The sequence below is a fragment of the Protopterus annectens genome, chromosome 11.part0 (assembly GCF_019279795.1).
Source record: "Protopterus annectens isolate FY-2018-M chromosome 11.part0, PAN1.0, whole genome shotgun sequence".
NCBI classification, from domain to species: domain Eukaryota; kingdom Metazoa; phylum Chordata; order Ceratodontiformes; family Protopteridae; genus Protopterus; species Protopterus annectens.
Window position 1 is genome coordinate 1,470,292,805 of NC_056745.1, and position 16,902 is coordinate 1,470,309,706.

General features: G+C 46.7%; 1 protein-coding gene across 1 annotated transcript in view; it reads left to right on the plus strand.

Moving 5' to 3' along the window:
* Window positions 1-16,902, plus strand: part of WASL (WASP like actin nucleation promoting factor) — an 866,451-nt gene that overhangs the window by 697,986 nt on the left and 151,563 nt on the right. The window contains exon 9 of the mRNA XM_044087330.1: window positions 12,581-12,689. Within this exon, the coding sequence (XP_043943265.1) occupies window positions 12,581-12,689 (109 nt within the window). The remainder of the gene's footprint in view (window positions 1-12,580; window positions 12,690-16,902) is intronic.

Below are 16,902 nucleotides of genomic sequence, written 5' to 3' on the forward strand. Positions count from 1 at the left end.
GTGGACAAGGCAGTAAGCAAGATCACTTTCTCTAAATGGCTGAAAGACTGCATTTCATTTATTTATGTTAAACGTACAATGTTAAGTTGTCAATCTCGCCTTCATTCTTGCTTGATGGGTTCGGAGCCGATCCCTCGGCTCCGACTCGGCACTTGCTAAGCTCGAGAGTCACTTTTACCAGCTCGAGGCAGCCCCATATCCCATGATGCAAGGCGGTAAGTACCCAGATCTCGTTTGCCGCTTCGCTTAGGAGGTCTTCTTTTTACCAGCTCCTGGTAAGTTATTCACTTTTGTGAGATTTAAGCCCCTTTTAGTTAAAAAAACCTTTTATTGATAGTTTTAAGTTTAATTTGTAGTTTTTCTGACAGGAAATCCCTATCTCCTTTAATTTTGTTAGTCAAACTTTTCCCTATCCCATCCCCCCCCTGTTAGGGTGTGTGTGTTGGTTTTATAGAATACCTTTTGGTATTTATTTAAGTTAATTTTGACTGGTGTGTGTGTGTGTGTGTGTGTGTGTGTGTGTGTGTGTGTGTGTGTGTTTTTTCAGCACCATGTCAAAGGAGAGGGTCTCAGGTTTTAAGAAGTGTGACTCGTGCTGTCAGAAGATGTCTCTGACAGACAGTCACACTTCTTGCCTGTATTGTCTGGGCCCTCTTCACCTGCAGGACTCCTGTGCTATTTGTCATTCCTTCAGCCAGAGAGTCCTGCAGGAGACGTAATAAGCTGATACTTAGGGGCCTTCTTGCCGGAGGGCTCTCCGGCTAAGTCAGCTCCACCAAAATCAGCAAAATCTTCCAAGGCCCAGGCTTCTGTATCTAAGCCTGCGGCCTCGGCTCCGACTTCGTACTGAGTCGAGATCGGCTCGGCTGGAGCCGATTCTGGCTACAAAGCCTTGGCACCGATGGCTATCGGTGCGAATCTGTATTGACCACCGATGTCGGCTCCGATCGGCTCCGACACCCATGTGGCTCAGGCATCGGTGTCGGCTCCGATCGGCTCCGACACCGTTACTTTGGTGGCTGTATCGGCTCCGGCTGGAGCCGATACATCGAGCTTCCTGTCGGCTCCGAGGTCGGCTCCGACAGGATCTATAGTATCGGCTCCGATGGCTCATTCCAGGGCGAGGTCGAGGTCTCCTTCCTTGGAGCCGATACTTTCGCTCGGCTTCACCTCTTCTATCGAGCGGAGCCATCGGGCCGATCTTCAAGGTCGTCCAGGTTGTCAGATCATGACCTAGAGAGTGGTCAGTAGATTACTTAAGTCACAGGTACTGGCCCAAATGTTACACAGTCCGTCTCAACAGGCGACTGTTGGTCCACACCCGTTACAGTTCCTCCTTCAACTCTACCCCAGAGCTTGGAGTTGGAGTCTTCGAATGGTTACTGCTACGGCTGGAGGACGGATACCCCTTCTGTTCCTTCAGCCTCTACTCTTATCTCCTCTTGAGACCTTCCTTAGAGGGATTCGGTGGTCGGGCTTCCATGGTCTCCTCCGAGGGGTGAGTGGCATCGGACCCTTGTCCGAACCCGCTCTTCCCTTGGAGCCTCGGCCTTGGTGAGCTCGGCTCCGACATCTGCCTCGGAGACTTCCCTTCGGTGGTCCCTGGAGTTCCTAGCTCTTGAGCGGGTTCTCTCGGACCTGCCTGGGAGGAGCATTCGAGGTGATGAAGAGTGTACTGGCCACTGGTATCAGTCAGCAGTCTGTTCCGTAGCTCCTCCCTCTATAGTACCTGTTGACATCTCTGCCACTTCTCTTGCTACAGGACCCAGAGATCCTCCGCCTCAGGTTTCCCCATTGGGAATTTCCCCTCTTCCGAGGATTCTCCTGATGTTTGGGAGATCCTCCTAGGAAGAGGACTTGTAGAGGAAGCATGTAGACTCCCAGTCTGTCACTTGGATACTGACTTTGATGAGTCAGAGGGATCCCCTAGATCCCCTCTGAGGATGTCTCCTTCTCAGACATCCTAGAACTTCTGAAACAGAGGGAAACTGGCCCACCAACAATCCCTCTGAGGATGAGTCAGTATACCTAGAGGCGTTTGGATCTCGGCCCTCCACCTCCTGGGTGTCTCCGCCTTCGACCCCTTATGCAGGTTATTGCACGAAGGCGTGGGCAGCTCCTGACTCTGTAGAGTCAGTCCCTAGGAGGCCTTCAAAATTCATCACTGCCCCGAGTGACAAACAATTCCTTACTAAGGGTGTCCCGCTGATGCCATGGTGGTGGCTGCGGCCAAAAAGGAACTTGCAGATCCTTCCGTGCCCGTCCATCCTCCTAATAAGGACTCTAGGACCATGGATAGGTGCAGTGGCGGATGTTTTCCTCAGCGACCTTTGCTATCGTTAGCTGAATTACCTATGTCACTTCACCAGACTCCAGAGATATCCTAAAGGAGCTGGGAGAAGTAGTTCAGGATCCTACAGCTGCAGGGGCTCAAGAAAAATTGCTTCGCAGCTAGGAACCCTCAATTCCATTGCAAACTCCTCCATGCGGCTAATATCTTATGCTGCGGATGGAGCGGTAGAGCCGCAGGTACAGGTGTGGCTCTTAGGCCAAGCCTGGATGCGGCTATGTGATTTTGCGGATCCCTTTAAGGTCCTTCACAAATTCTCCCTTTGATGGGTCAGCTTTGTTTGGCCCTCAGGTGAAGGAAACCTTGACCAGGTGCGAGCAGGGCGGCCAGTCTCTTTCTGCTGTTGGAGTCCGTTTTCCACCCTTCTAGACCTTATCCCAAAGGACAGAAGGGCGGAAGATGTGGTTCCGTAAATCCCAAGGAGTCACGCCGATTCACGTGGTCAGTTTACCCCTAGAGGCAGAGGGGTAACAACAACAGGCAGCTCTAGAGGCAGAGGGGTCCAAGAACCAGGGAAACAGGGAGCCTCTCTCTGACAAGCCCTTTCAGCATCCCTGAGGTGTTGCCCGGCTGTCCCTCCTTGGAGGCAGTCGGGAAGATTATCACTGTACCCAGAAGCCTGGCATTCCCTCACTCAAGACAAATGGGTACAGTCGATCATATCCAAGGGTTACATAATTCCTTTAGGAAAGTCCTTCCCCTCAAGTTCCCTTCCAGATGTACCACCGGTCTAAGGGAGATTGCAGAGTCAGAAATCGCAAAACTACTGCAAAAAGAGCCATTCAGCCAGTTGCAATAGACCATTCAGAGCCGGAATCTACTCAAGGTTCTTTTGGTCCCCAAAAGGCGGAGACTGGAGACCAATATTGGATCTCAGCAGACTCAACAAGTCTGTCAGGAAGACAAGATTCGAATGGTCACTCTTCAGTCAATTCTGCCCTTCTTACAGAAGGACAACTGGATGTGCTCAATAGATCTTCAGGATCGTACTATCACATCAAAATTCACAGGCGCTCAGGAGATTTCTCCGCTTTCGGCTGGGGTCCAGTCATTTCCAGTTCAGAGCCCTGCCCTTTGGTCTCACTACAGCCCCAGAGTGTTCACCAAATGCATGGCAGTGGTCACGGCTCACCTGAGGCGTCAAGGATTCCAGGTGTTTCCGTATCGACGACTGGCTCCTATCAGCCACCACCAGGCATCAGCTTATACAAGCCAGGGATTACACAATAGACCTTTGTTCTCATTTGGGCATCTCAATCAACTTCGAAAAGTCATCCTTATCGCCCTGCCAGTCTATTACCTTCATAGGCGCAAACTTAAACACTGTTCGGATGTCAGCTACCCTTACAGAACAAAGAGTTTCAGACATTCAGACTCATGTCAGGATCATTCTGGCCAGCAAGAAAATACAGGCCAGAATGGTTCTAAAGGTATTAGGTCTCATGGCTGCGGCCATTACTCTTCTTCCCCTGGCTCGATTCTACATGCGCCTTCTTCAGTGGATGCTGTTCACACAGTGGTCATACCAGCAACTTCCGATGCGTAACCAGATTCTGGTGACACAGACATGCAAAGAGCATCTTGCTTGGTGGATCACATCGTCTCAGGTTCACCAAGGCAGGTACTTTGTACCCCATCCCCGATAGCCACTGTCACCACGGATGCCTCCTGATCGAGTGGGGGGGTCATTATCAGGGCAGGATGGTTCATGGGACGTGGCAGCCGTTCGAGTACCATCTGCACATAAATGTCCTGGAGATGAGAGCAGTGCTTTTAACGTTGCAAGCCCTCAACGACTTTCTTCCCGTAGGGACAATTGCAGTCCACACAGACAACATGTCTGTAGTTTGGTATATCAACAAACATGGCGGAACCAAGTCCTACCCTTGTGTCGAAGCGCTCAGACTATGGCAATGGGCGATCTCCTCTCATCGGTTTCTGGTAGCATATCCCTGGGAAAACCAACATTATAGCGGACAGATTGAGCAGAGCTATCCTCATGCCTCACAAGTGGTCTCTCAAGCAATCTATAGCGGAAGAGATTTTTCTGGAATGGGGTCGTCCATGTTGCGATCTTTTTGCTACTCCCCAAAACAGCAAATGTCCAGACTTCTTCAGCCTCTTCCCTCTATCAGGCCATCCCCCCAGAGACGCTCTGACCCAGGATTGGCCCCAGGGACTTCTTTATGCCTTCCCACCATTTCCTCTGATCCCTCAGGTGATCCAGAAAGCTACCGTTTTGAGAGCCAAATTGATTCTCATTGCCCCTTACTGGCCTCGACAAGTTTGGATGTTCTTCATTCCACATTGCTGCAGTCCTAACCATTGGGTAGTCCGCTGTCCAGTCGGCCCGAATACCAAAGTATATGGCTGACGTCGGTCAAGGCGCAGTAGACTGACGTCAGGACGTCAGGGTACTAATGCGCATGACCGACGCCATATCTTCAGTCTTTTTTGCCGCATGGTCCGATGCAGAAGCAGTTTTGCGAGTGCAGGTTGGCGTTCTGAAATATTTCCAGTCGGAGTTTCAGACCGAATCAAAGTTGGCTAAGTACCCGTTGGGAGCATTTTGGTTTTTCTTGCCTCAGTATTTAACCGGATGTCAGAAAAAGTGAATAACTGTATTTCTTGTGGGAAACAGATACCTCATAGGGATTACCATACTCTGTGTATACCTTGTTTGGGGCCTGAGCACGACGTTGTTGGTTGCCGCTCTTGTGCTAGATTTAACAAACGCACTATTAAGAGAAGGTTAGACTGTGCCAGGTTAGTGTTTGGGAAGCGTTGTAATTATAAAATGCCGTCGGATGCTCCGCGCCGCTTCGTCTAAGAAGCGCAAAGACAAAACAGCGAAGCCTAGGGTTGATGAACCGGCAGTCCCGGACGTCGGTTCTTTAGAAGGCTCAGTGGAGCCAGAGGTTTTGCCAGGAGTTTCTTTGGAGTCTCAGGCAGAGACTTTACTGTTACAGGATGTGCCCTCTCAGGAGGTAGGCCAGGCTGAGGGGGCTTCTCAGGTAACTCTTCTTCCCTCTGTTCCCAAGATAGTTAGAGCTTCTCCTACTGTTTCCAAAACTTCTTTGAGAGGTAGGCCAAGTTCAGCTACAGTGGGGGTTTCTCCTAGCACTTCAGGTTCTGTGCCTAAGAAACATATGCTTAAAATGGCAGAAGATTTAATTACTATGATTAGAGGCTCTCCCCTCCTGATAAGAGGCCTAGGGTGGAACCTGAGTTTGAGAGTTTGGAACAGTATTCAGAGGCTTGAGTCTTCTCTTGGAAGACTTGCAGGAGTTTCCTCCTTATTCTGATTCTGATGTGGATGATTCCACACCTACAGCTTCTCCTCCTGAGGATTTCTCATTTTCAGAGACTCTGCATTCCATGAGGGAACACTTTAAATGGGAAGGCCAAGATTACTCTGATTCAGGAAAAGGCTTAGGGAATTCTTATTTTGCCCCAACATAGGCCCTTAGCTATACCTCCTGTGTTGAATGTGGTGGAAGATGTTTTTGCAGAGGCTTCCTGAACCCTGACTCTTTGCCTCCTGCTCCTGTTAAACCTGATAGGTACTATAGGGTGCCGAAGCTCATAAGTATTTGTTTAAGAGTCCTAGGGCGGACCCAGAAACTGTTTCTCAGGGGCCTAAAGGTGTTAAGGCCTCTGTGGTTAAAAATCCTGTTCCCACTGATAAAGAGGCAAGGGCTTTGGATAGGTGGGGAAAGAAAGTGTATACTTCTTCCACTCTAGCCATGAGGCGTTGAATTGTCAGTTTCACATGCTAAAATATCAAAATTATCTCCTTTCACAATTGAAATCTAAGGTGGATGCTTTGGCGGAAGGTATAGAGTGTAAAGAGTTGCTGGATTTAGTTCATGTGTCTGAACAAGTGGGTAAGCATTCTTTGCAATGTGGTTTTGATGCTGTGCAGGCCTCCTCGAGGGTGGCTGCCACTAGTTCTGTTCTTCGCAGGCATGCCTGGTTGAGGGATCAGAATTTAGCAGAGCATGTTAAGACTAGGATTTTGGATGCTCCTTTACAGTCTGATGTGTTATTTGGTTCGCCTGTGGAAGCAGTTTTAAAGAAAATGGAGGACAAAGCTAAGTCTATGCAAACTGTTAAAGATTTTTGCAGGTGCAGCCACCAAAGTTTAGTAGAAATGGGCCTACTAAGGGATGGACATATCCTGCTTTTGATTCCCAGTCTAGGGGTAGGTCTAGACGTGGTAGGGGCAGAGCTCAAGGTTCTTTTAGGCCTAGGACAGGGGGTTCACCTGCTCAGACTTCTGGTGAGGGCAGGGGTCAGTCCTTTCGTAAGCAGACCCAATGACCTGCCTTTTCAGCTGCCAGTAGATTCTCGTCTGGTAGCTCCTTTGGGAGGAAGACTGTCTCTTTTCAAAGAAAATTGGGATTTAATCACTCAAGACAGATGGGTGTTGGATATCATTCACCACGGTTACAGGTTTTATTTCCACACATTGCCCCCTTTCAAAGGCATGCCAGACGTTCCTCCTCCACAAAGGGAAGAGGCTCACAAGCAAATTTCTCTGTTACTCCAAATAGGGGCCATTCAGCCAGTCCCTGTACCAGAAAGGGGCCTAGGATTTTATTCTCGCCTGTTCCTAGTACCAAAGAAGGGGAACACGTGGAGACCAATTTTGGATTTATCTATCCTCAACACTTATCTGGACATTCCCAAGTTCAAGATGTTGACGTTACAACAGCTTTTACCCCTGCTGGGAAAAGATCATTGGATGGTAACTTTAGATCTCAAGGAAGCTTACCTTCATGTGCCTATCAGACTGTGTTGCAGGAAGTATCTGCGTTTTCGAGCTGGAAATTCGCATTATCAGTTCTCTGCATTGCCCTTTGGCTTATCTACTGCGCCCAGAGTATTCACAAAGGTTCTGGCTCCAGTGATAGCTTACTTCAGGCTAAAAGGAATTCAAATCTATCCTTACTTGGACGACTGCCTGATTCTGGCTCAAGAAAAGGAAGACCTTCTACAGCATCTGGAATATGTCATAGCAGTGCTAAGATGCCTAGGGTATTCTGTGAACGAAATAAAGTCCAGTCTAGTACCCTCTCAAGACATGTGCTTTCTGGGTGTGAGACTGAATACAGCAGCCCAGATGGCCTTTTTAACCCCGGACAAACAAAAGAATCTTTCCAGTTACTTCCATCAGCTATCTCTTCAGTCCGGGCTGACTGCAAGGACAGTCCTTCAAGCCTTAGGGTTCATGGCATCTTGTATTCTGGTGCTTCCCAATGCCAAACTGCATATGAGGAAGCTACAATGGTATCTCAAAAATGTATGGACACAGCACTGCCAGGATTTGGACACTGTCATTCAAATAATACCTTGCATTCAAAAGGAGTTTTTGTGGTGGGCTCAGGAATGTCACCTAAACAAGGGACTCTCTGTGACCCGGCCAGAGGCGAGTCAGATTCTAACGACAGATGCCTCAGACATTGCTTGGGGAGCTCATATAAAAGGAAAGTGGATACAAGACAAGTGGCCTGCCAGACTACAGCATCTACATATCAACATGAAGGAGATGTTAGCAGTCCAATTTGCATTAATGGCTTTCAAGGAGTTACTTCTTCCAGGGCAGGTGTTGATTCTAACAGACAACACAACTGTCATGTGGTACACCAACAAACAAGGGGAACACATTCTTACCCATTGTGCAGGCAAGCAATGATTTTATGGGAGACTGCTGAGCTTGCAACTCACTCTTCAGGCAAGGTTTCTGCCGGAGCACAGAACTCCTTAGCAGATGTGTTAAGCAGACAAATCATGGATCCCCACAGTGGAAACTGGATCTTCATGTATTTCAAAGGTTGACAGTGTCCTGGGGAACTCCAGACATAGATCTGTTCGCTTCTCCACTAAACCACCAGCTGCCAAAGTTTTGCACAAAGAGGTTACATCACACAGCTTGGAAAGTGGATGCTCTTTCTTTCAGTTGGAAAAATCTTCATGTGTATGCGTTTCCACCTCTGCCTCTTCTTCCAAAGGTGCTTCTAAAGGTCAGACAAGACAAGCCAAGGATGATTTTAATAGCTCCAGATTGGCCTCGCAGCACTGGTACCCATTACTGAGGAGTCTAGTAAGAAGCCTCCATGGCCTTTACCCTTGATTCCACACCTCTTGTCTCAGAGAGACGGCCACCTGCTCAGTGTCAAGCTTCGCTCTCTTCATCTAACAGCATGGCATATTCTGTTTTGAGAGACAGCCGGTCTCAACTTCCTCAACAAGTTTTAAATGTGATTATGGAAGCTAGAAGACCTAGTACAAGGAAAGTGTACATGAAAAATGGAAGAGATTTTCATTTTGGAGTGCAGCAAAGAATTTGGAGATTTCTGAGCCTAATTTGAGTGTGGCTCTTCAATATCTTACTGAGTTATTGGACAAAGGTTTGTCCTTCTCTTCCATTAAGATTCATGCTGCAGCAATTTCAGCTCACTATGATTGTGACCCACCATTGTTTTCGCATCCTTTGTTCAAGCAGTTTCTTAGAGGGGCAAAGAATATAAGACCCCCACGTAGAGCTCCTACTCCTGCTTGGGATCTCAATTTTGTGTTGGAAAAACTTACTCTACAACCTTTTGAGCCTGCGGGTACTGCTGATTTGAAATATTTGTCATGGAAGACTGCTTTTTTGTTGGCTATTACTTCTGCGAGAAGGGTGTCTGAGTTGCAGGCCCTTATGGCAGTAGAGCCCTTTCTGATTTTCCATAAGGATAGGGTATCATTACGTACTAATCCTTCCTTTATGCCTAAGGTGGTTTCTAGTGTGGCTTTAAACCAAACTATTCATTTGCCTACTTTCTATGCAGATCCCCAAAATAAAGGGGAAAAGATTTTGCACACTTTAGATGTACATAGGCAGTTGCGTTACTATTTAAGCAGGACTAAGGTTTTCAGGCAGTCTCAGCAGTTGTTTGTTTCTTTTGCTTTGAGTTCTCAGGGCAAGCCTGTGTCTAAGCAAACTATTTCTAAGTGGATTGGGTTTTGCATTTCATTTTGTTATTCCCATCATGGCAAGGAGATTCCAGCTGGGATTAGGCCTCATTCCACTAGGGCTACTGCCACTTCAACAGCATTTCTAAGGGGGGTGGCAACTAAGGATATTTTAGAGGCAGCTACTTGGAGTTCAGTGCATACTTTCTCTAAGCATTACCACCTTCCTCTCTACTCTAAATCTAGGGCTGGTTTTGCCACAGCTATTTTGCAAGGCATGTTGGCAGCTCCTGCTTCTTTATGATTTGCCAGCCTCCCTTACCTCTGCTTTGGGATTCTACCCAATGGTTAGGACTGCAGCAATGTGGAATGAAGAACATAGCACAGTTTTGTACCTACCATAAATGTAGATGTTCGAGGATCCACATTGCTGCAGTCAATTCCTCCCGCCTTCCCCTCTGTGTTTAGGGGTGGTGGTGTGAGTTGCTGTATATTATTGTACATGTGTATATATATATATATATTGTATATAAGTTTGGTGCAGGGCTTTTTGGTGTTTTGGTTTGGGCCTTGTCTTTTTAGGGTCTTCTGACATCTGGGGCAAGAAAAGACTGAAGATATGGCGTCGGTCATGCGCATTAGTACCCTGACGTCCTGACGTCAGTCTAATGCGCCTTGACCGCCGTCAGCCATATACTTTGGTATTCGGGCCGACTGGACAGCGGACTACCCAATGGTTAGGACTGCAGCAATGTGGATCCTCGAACATCTACATTTATGGTAGGTACAAAACTGTACTTTCCCGTTCCTCCATCATCACCTTTTGGTGCAGCCGTGGCATCTGGACCCAGTGCCAGACCTTCTGATTCACCAATCGGGTCAGCTGCACCGGTCAATCCCTTCTCTCAACCTCACAGCATGGTTGCTCCACTTCCTTCCTTAGCCAGGCTTCCGTTGATCTCTAACCCAGTTAGAGACATCATAGTAGCTTCGCTAAAATCCTCTACCAGGAGGATTTATACAAGCAAATGGAAACGTTTCTCTTATTGGGCTAAGGCCCAAAATATTGATCCTTTACTGCCCCTGTTCAGGCAGTCCTGGACTTCTTAGCAGAGATTTTTCATGCAGGCTCCTCTTCTTCCACAGTCAAAGTTCAATTGGCTGCTATTTCTAATTTTCATGTCGGGATAGCAGATCATAATATTATGTCCCATAGGCTCTGCAGGGCCTTCTTGAAAGGAATTTTCCTACTAAAGCCTCCAATCAGGAATCCTCCTCCTCAGTGGGATCTAAATTTAGTGCTGACATCCTTGATTCTTCCCCCCTTCGAGCCAGCTGTTTCTTGTTCCCTGAAATATCTTTCTTGGAAAACTTTATTCCTAGTGGCTATTACATCTGCCAGGAGGGTGTCTGAACTTCATGCTCTTTCGTTCGACCCCCCTATTTGGTTTTTTACAAGGACAGAGTATCTTTGAGAACTAATCCAACCTTTTTACCTAAGGTCGCTTCAAAGAACAATCTGAATCAATCCATTGATCTCCCTGTATTTTTCCCTAACTATTCAGATAGAGCTGAACAAAAGCTACATTATCTTGATGTCCACCGTCAACTTAGATATTATTTGGACAGAACAAAAAAATTTAGAAAATCTGATCAACTTTTTGTTTCCTATGCGGATAATAAAAAAGGCCTTCCTGTTTCTAAAGTGACCTTGTCCAGATGGCTTTCTTGGTCATCTCGGAAATTTATACTCAGGGAAAACAGCTGTGCTCAAAACCTAAAGCACATTCAACTAGGAGCTTAGCTACTTCTACAGCCTTTCAAGCTAGACTTCCTTTGGACACTATTTGCAGCGGCCACCTGGGGTACCCCTCACACTTTTGTTTCCCATTACAAATTGGACTTGGCCTCCAGGGACAGAGCCAGTTTTGGCTCTACAGTCCTCGAGTTTGTTCCATTGAGCCACCCAGGATAGAGGTGCTAGGACGGTCCCATCAAGCAAGAATGAAGGCGAGATTGACAACTTAACATTAAGAAGTTATGTACCTACCATAACGTTCCATGTTAGTTGTCTTCTCTGCCTTCTTTCTTGACCCTCCTCCTTCCCCTGGCCTGGACAAACCTTGTATAAGAAACTGTTATGCTGAAGACCATTCAGACCTGGTCCTTCTTCCATCTGTAAGTTTTCTTTCTTCCTTTGGGAAGTATTTTATGCTTGGTGCTATTGCCCTTTGTTAGCAAACGAGATCTGGGTACTTACCGCCTTGCATCATGGGATATGGGGCTGCCTCGAGCTGGTAAAAGTGACTCTCGAGCTTAGCAAGTGCCGAGTCGGAGCCGAGGGATCGGCTCCGAACCCATCAAGCAAGAAAGAAGGCGAGAGAAGACAACTAACATGGAACGTTATGGTAGGTACATAACTTCTTATTAACGCTGCCTAAACCCATCAAAGCTCATTCTGCAAAGTCTATAGCCACTTAAGCTGTCTTTCAATCTAGAATTTCAACGGATGACATATGTGCAGCAGCTACTTGGGCTACTCCCCATACCTTTATTACTCATTACAAACCGAATCTGGTCTCTAGTTGGTTTGATGGCACTCAGGAATATCCTTCCATGACTCCACCCAAGATTATAAGTAGCTGGGGACTCTGTCCCATCTGTCAAGGATGGAATGAAGATCGACATCAGATAAAGAATTGAAGTACTCACTATAATGTTCCATCTCCGTTGTCTGTCTTCATTCATCTTTTACTTCCCCCCCTCTATCCCCCAGGTTTTAAAGATTGTTTAGTGGAGTGGATCAAATTTCTATGAATCATTGTATTTATCCAACCACAGTAGATAAGGCTTCCATCTGGCTTGCCTCATACACACAATATCCATTTTATACATTTCTATATCTTTTTCTGCAAACTCAATCGGAGGTAATTAAAAGAGAGGGATTCTGGGCAGAGGTGAAGTTCAAAAGTTTTGGTTTCTGTGTCTGAGAAGGATAAATGAAGACGACAACAGAGCTGGCACGCTATAGTGAGTACATTACTTTTTTTAGTTTGATTCTGTGCTGGGTTGCTAAAGGTGCCAGCTTCTCTCTCAAAAACTATTCAAGCAAATGTAATTGCTTTTATGTCTGGATCAAAATGTTTGCGTTTTGTAGAGGTAGACTTTTCTTCCTGCTGTTTATTAAAGGGTATATGTTGTATGATACTGCAAAGTTTCATAATATTGGTACGCTATTAATGACAGGCATGTTGCAAAATTATTTTGTAGGTAACTGATGGCACAGATTCATCACCACAAACACCTGTTCCTGCTACTGGCATTGTGGGAGCACTTATGGAAGTGATGCAGAAAAGGAGCAAAGCCATTCATTCTTCAGGTATGTCGAGCTGATTTTCATTTGGTTGTATATATTGTTAACGTTAGTACATTCAGATGCTGAATACTTATTTCTTGGAAAAAAATGATCAGCATTCATAATGATGTAGTTGGATAGGTTAGCACATGCTAATCTTATTGAAAGGGATTTAACAGCAAATTCATCCTTGATGTGCTAAACAGTGGAAGATGCTAGCACAAAGAACATTACCATAATAGTCTGACAAATTCAGCGAAGTTTGCCCTACACCAATGTCAAATCTGAAAGTTTTGGCCTCAGAAGGTATTACCACTCTGCTTCTTGCCCATCTCATCATGGGTTTAAAGGGTACTTGGTAATGGTTGATATGAAGTTGTCTTCATTTGCGCTTCAACCTGTGGGACATGGATCCTACTCAGCTGCATTTCTCCAGCGTCTGAGCCAAGCTCCAAGATCCACCCCTACCCATAATACCCCTGTCTCCTTCCTCCCTCCCTTCAGATCTCGTTTGCCGCGCTTGTCAGCATCGTGGTTCGCTGCTCCAGGTTATTTTGGCTAAGTGTGCTAAATTTAGTGGGTTAAATCCTCTTTCTTTCTAAAAATTTCTCATTCTGTCTTTTACCTATTCCTCCCCTTTCGTGTTTAGGCGTTGGTAAAAAAAAAAAAAAAAAAAAAACTTTCCTTGCTTTTGCTGTCTTGTCTCAAAGTCTGTGCGTGTGTGTTTTCTATGTGGTCCTCTCTCTTGCTAACGTGGCAGAGACACCAAAACCAAGCTTTCTTAAGTGCAGAGTGTGGCCATGAGCTTTCCCCAGCTGATGGCCGCACTCTGTGTGTTGTTTGCCAAGGATCTCCCCATCTTGATTCCTCCTGTTTGACCTGCGTGGGGTTCAATCCCCACACATTGATCAACAGGAGGAATAAACTTGTACTCACGGGCCTTCTTACTCCACCTACTACGGGGGCCCAGGCTACCCCTTCTGCTTCTGTCTCCGCCTCAACCTCTGGGACTCAACCTCCCGCTAAGAGGACCGGGAATGGAGAGAAGCACAAAGACTCCCGCTAAGAGGACCGGGAATGGAGAGAAGCACAAAGACAGGCCAAGGAAGCAGTCCCCCAACCTCTCTTCCTCAGCTGAACCACCAGCTGAACTCCGACCGGCTCTTAGCCTTGGTTCTCCCAAACTCCGTTCTCTTTGTTTCTCCCCAGAGCCGTCCCCCGGCATCGGTGTCACCGCATTGTCTCTCTAGGCTGGTGTCTGTAGCCTCTTCCTCCAGATCCACCCGCAGCCTTTCTGAAGACGAGGTGGATCGGGATATTAATCCGCACTCCGATATGGATGGAAGTCTTGCCTGCCCCCTCTTCCTCCAGAGTGGGGGGCATGCAGAAGGGTTCCTATTATATAATCAAAGACACAGTCCTTCGAAAGTGTTTTGATCGAACTTGAAAGCATGAAACAGCAAAATAGCGAAACGGCATATAAGCGATTTCTTTCCCTGGGAAAGAAATCGCTTGGCCGCCTCCGTTACTTTGCCGTTTTCCTCACTGTAGTGAGATCTCAGAGTTGGTATATTTAAGTGGGGGGTGAAGCACCCTCACTTTACGTAATGTTTTGAAGTTTTTTTTTTCTTTTGTGGAACAACAATTTTTTTCCGTGGGGAAAAAAAATTGCTGTTCAAGTGTTCAGGATTGTAGACCCATGCAGTACGCCTTCATCCCGATCACTCCTCCTCCGATCTGACCCCCGATTTAGGAGTCCTCTGGTCTGCGTACCTGCTGCGTCGAGGGATTGGTGCAGACTGTACCTGGTACCATGCCAAGTGTTGCCTGGAGTGGGTCGGCTGTGATGAGCTTGGAGCCATAGCCTCGGCACTGTAACCGAGGGGGTGGTTTTGGCTCAAGAGTTTTTGGGAGCAGAACCTTCCAGTTGGAGTCTTGGCGCCTGGAGGTTCAGCTCTGGCTCCCCTGTTGATCCAGGGGATTATGGACCCGATTGTAGCCCCATCTCAGGGGTTTCATTCTCCTCCTGCCTTTGACATGGTGGTGAGGGATGATGATCTTCGTGTTTCACTCTTGCAGTCCGGCGTTGGTTGCTCTCGCCTCTTCCCTGAAGTCAGTGCACCAGGGGTATAAAAGATGCAGCCGACGCCATTTTCTTCAGTCTTTCTTACCGAGTGGTGCCCGAAGCAAAAACAGTTCGCAAGTGCTGGTCGGCCAACTCCTGAGATTTTTGTGTTTGAATTTCAGATCCAAAGTCTTCATTAAAAGCTAAGTACCCCGTTGGGGAAACTTTTTTCTTGCTCCAGACCGATGTCAGAAAAAGTTAATCATTGTATTTCTTGTCGGAAGCAAATACCTCATAAAGATTTTCATTTTTACTGTATTCCTTGCCTAGGCCCTGACCATAACGTTGCTAGTTGTCGGTTTTGTGCTAGATTTAACCAACGCACTATTAAGCGTCTGTACGATTTTGCATTCCATTACTTTGGCAGAAGGTTTAATTACATAATGCCGGCAGAACAACCGACTACCGAAGTTTATAAAAAGCGCAAAGAAAAAGAAAAGGACTGGCATCCGAGATCCAAAACTGACGACGAGGCTTCTGCTAGGCCTGTTGCCGGTTCTCAATGAGGCGCTTTCGCAGCCCCTGACGCTCGCTACCTCAGAGCCACAGGCTGCTTCTGACTCCCACGTGGAGCCGACGAGGCCGCTGGAAACTCAAGGTATTAGACACTCTGAAACTATTCCCTCAGATGGGTCCGAAGCCGCTGAGCAGGCATCTGCTTCTGAGGATGTTTTTAGGCCTACACAGTGAAACCTACTTCAGCTTCAAAGGCAAAGACTTAAAGCAGCTCTAAAGACAAAGAAACCAGTACAACATTCTCCTGGACAGGCCTCCATGCCTAAAAAACAGATGCTTAAGATTGCCGAAGACCTTATTATTTTGATCAGGGGTTCCCATCCCCCTCCTGATAAGAGGCCTAGGCAAGAGTTAGAATACGAATCTTCAGACCAGGTTTCCATTTCCTCTGATACCTCCTTTGAACAGGATATTCTCTTCCTCCCTATGAGGATTCTGATGCTGAAGAATCTATCCCTTCAGCCTCCCCTCCTGAGGATTATTCTTTTGGGGAGATGCTGCATACTATGGGGGAGCATTTCCACTGGGAGAGCCAAGATTACTCAGAATCCAAGAAAAGGCTTAGAGACTTCCTTTTATTGCCTCAGCACAGGCCCCTTGCTATCCCACCTGTTTTAGACATTGTAGATGATGTATTTTCAGAGTCCAGTCTATCTCCAGACTCTCTACCACTTATCTACTGCGCCCAGGGTCTTCACAAAGTGCCTGGCTCCAGTAATTGCATACTGCAGACAAAGAGGAATACAAATATATCCTTACTTAGACTGCCTCATTCAAGCAGAGAACAAGGACATTCTACTACAGCATCTGGCGTTTGTAAAGAGATTACTACCATGCCTAGGGTCCACAGTCAACGAACAGAAATCAAAACTAGTACCCCCTCAATAGATAATATTCCTGGGTGCAAGCTTAAATACAACTGCCCAGATGGTTTATCTCACGCCAGACAAACGAAGACATCTGGCTACCTATTTCAAACTGTTGGCAACAAAGGCCCAGTTATCTGCAAAAATAATTCTGCAGGCTTTGGGCTTCATGGCATCCTGCATTCTACTAATTCCATATGCAAGACTGCATATGAGGAAACTTCAATTGTACCTAAAAAGTGTTTGGACTCAACATTGCCACAGCCTGGAAACAATAGTTACTCTCATTCCCTGCCTACAACAGGAGTTTCGATGGTGGGCGAAGGCCTGTCACCAGAACAAGGGACAGCCATCCACTCTACCCCCAGTCACACAGACATTAACAACGGATGCATTGGATTATGCCTGGGGAGCCCACATGGCAGGAAGATGTATTCAAGGCACATGGTCCACAAACCAAATGCATCTGCATATCAATCAAAAAGAGATGCTAGCTGTTCAAAATGCCCTGACAGCCTTCAAAGACCTACTTTGTCCGGGACAACTACTGATAAAGACAGACAATACCACTGACGTGTTATATAAATAAGCCGGGAGGCACTCATTCTTACCCCCTTTGCAGGCTAGCCATGACTTTGTGGGACACAGCATTGACTTACCAAGTACTTCTGCAGGCACAATTCTTGCCAGGAAAGGTAAATACTCTGGCAGACGAACTAAGCAGAAACCT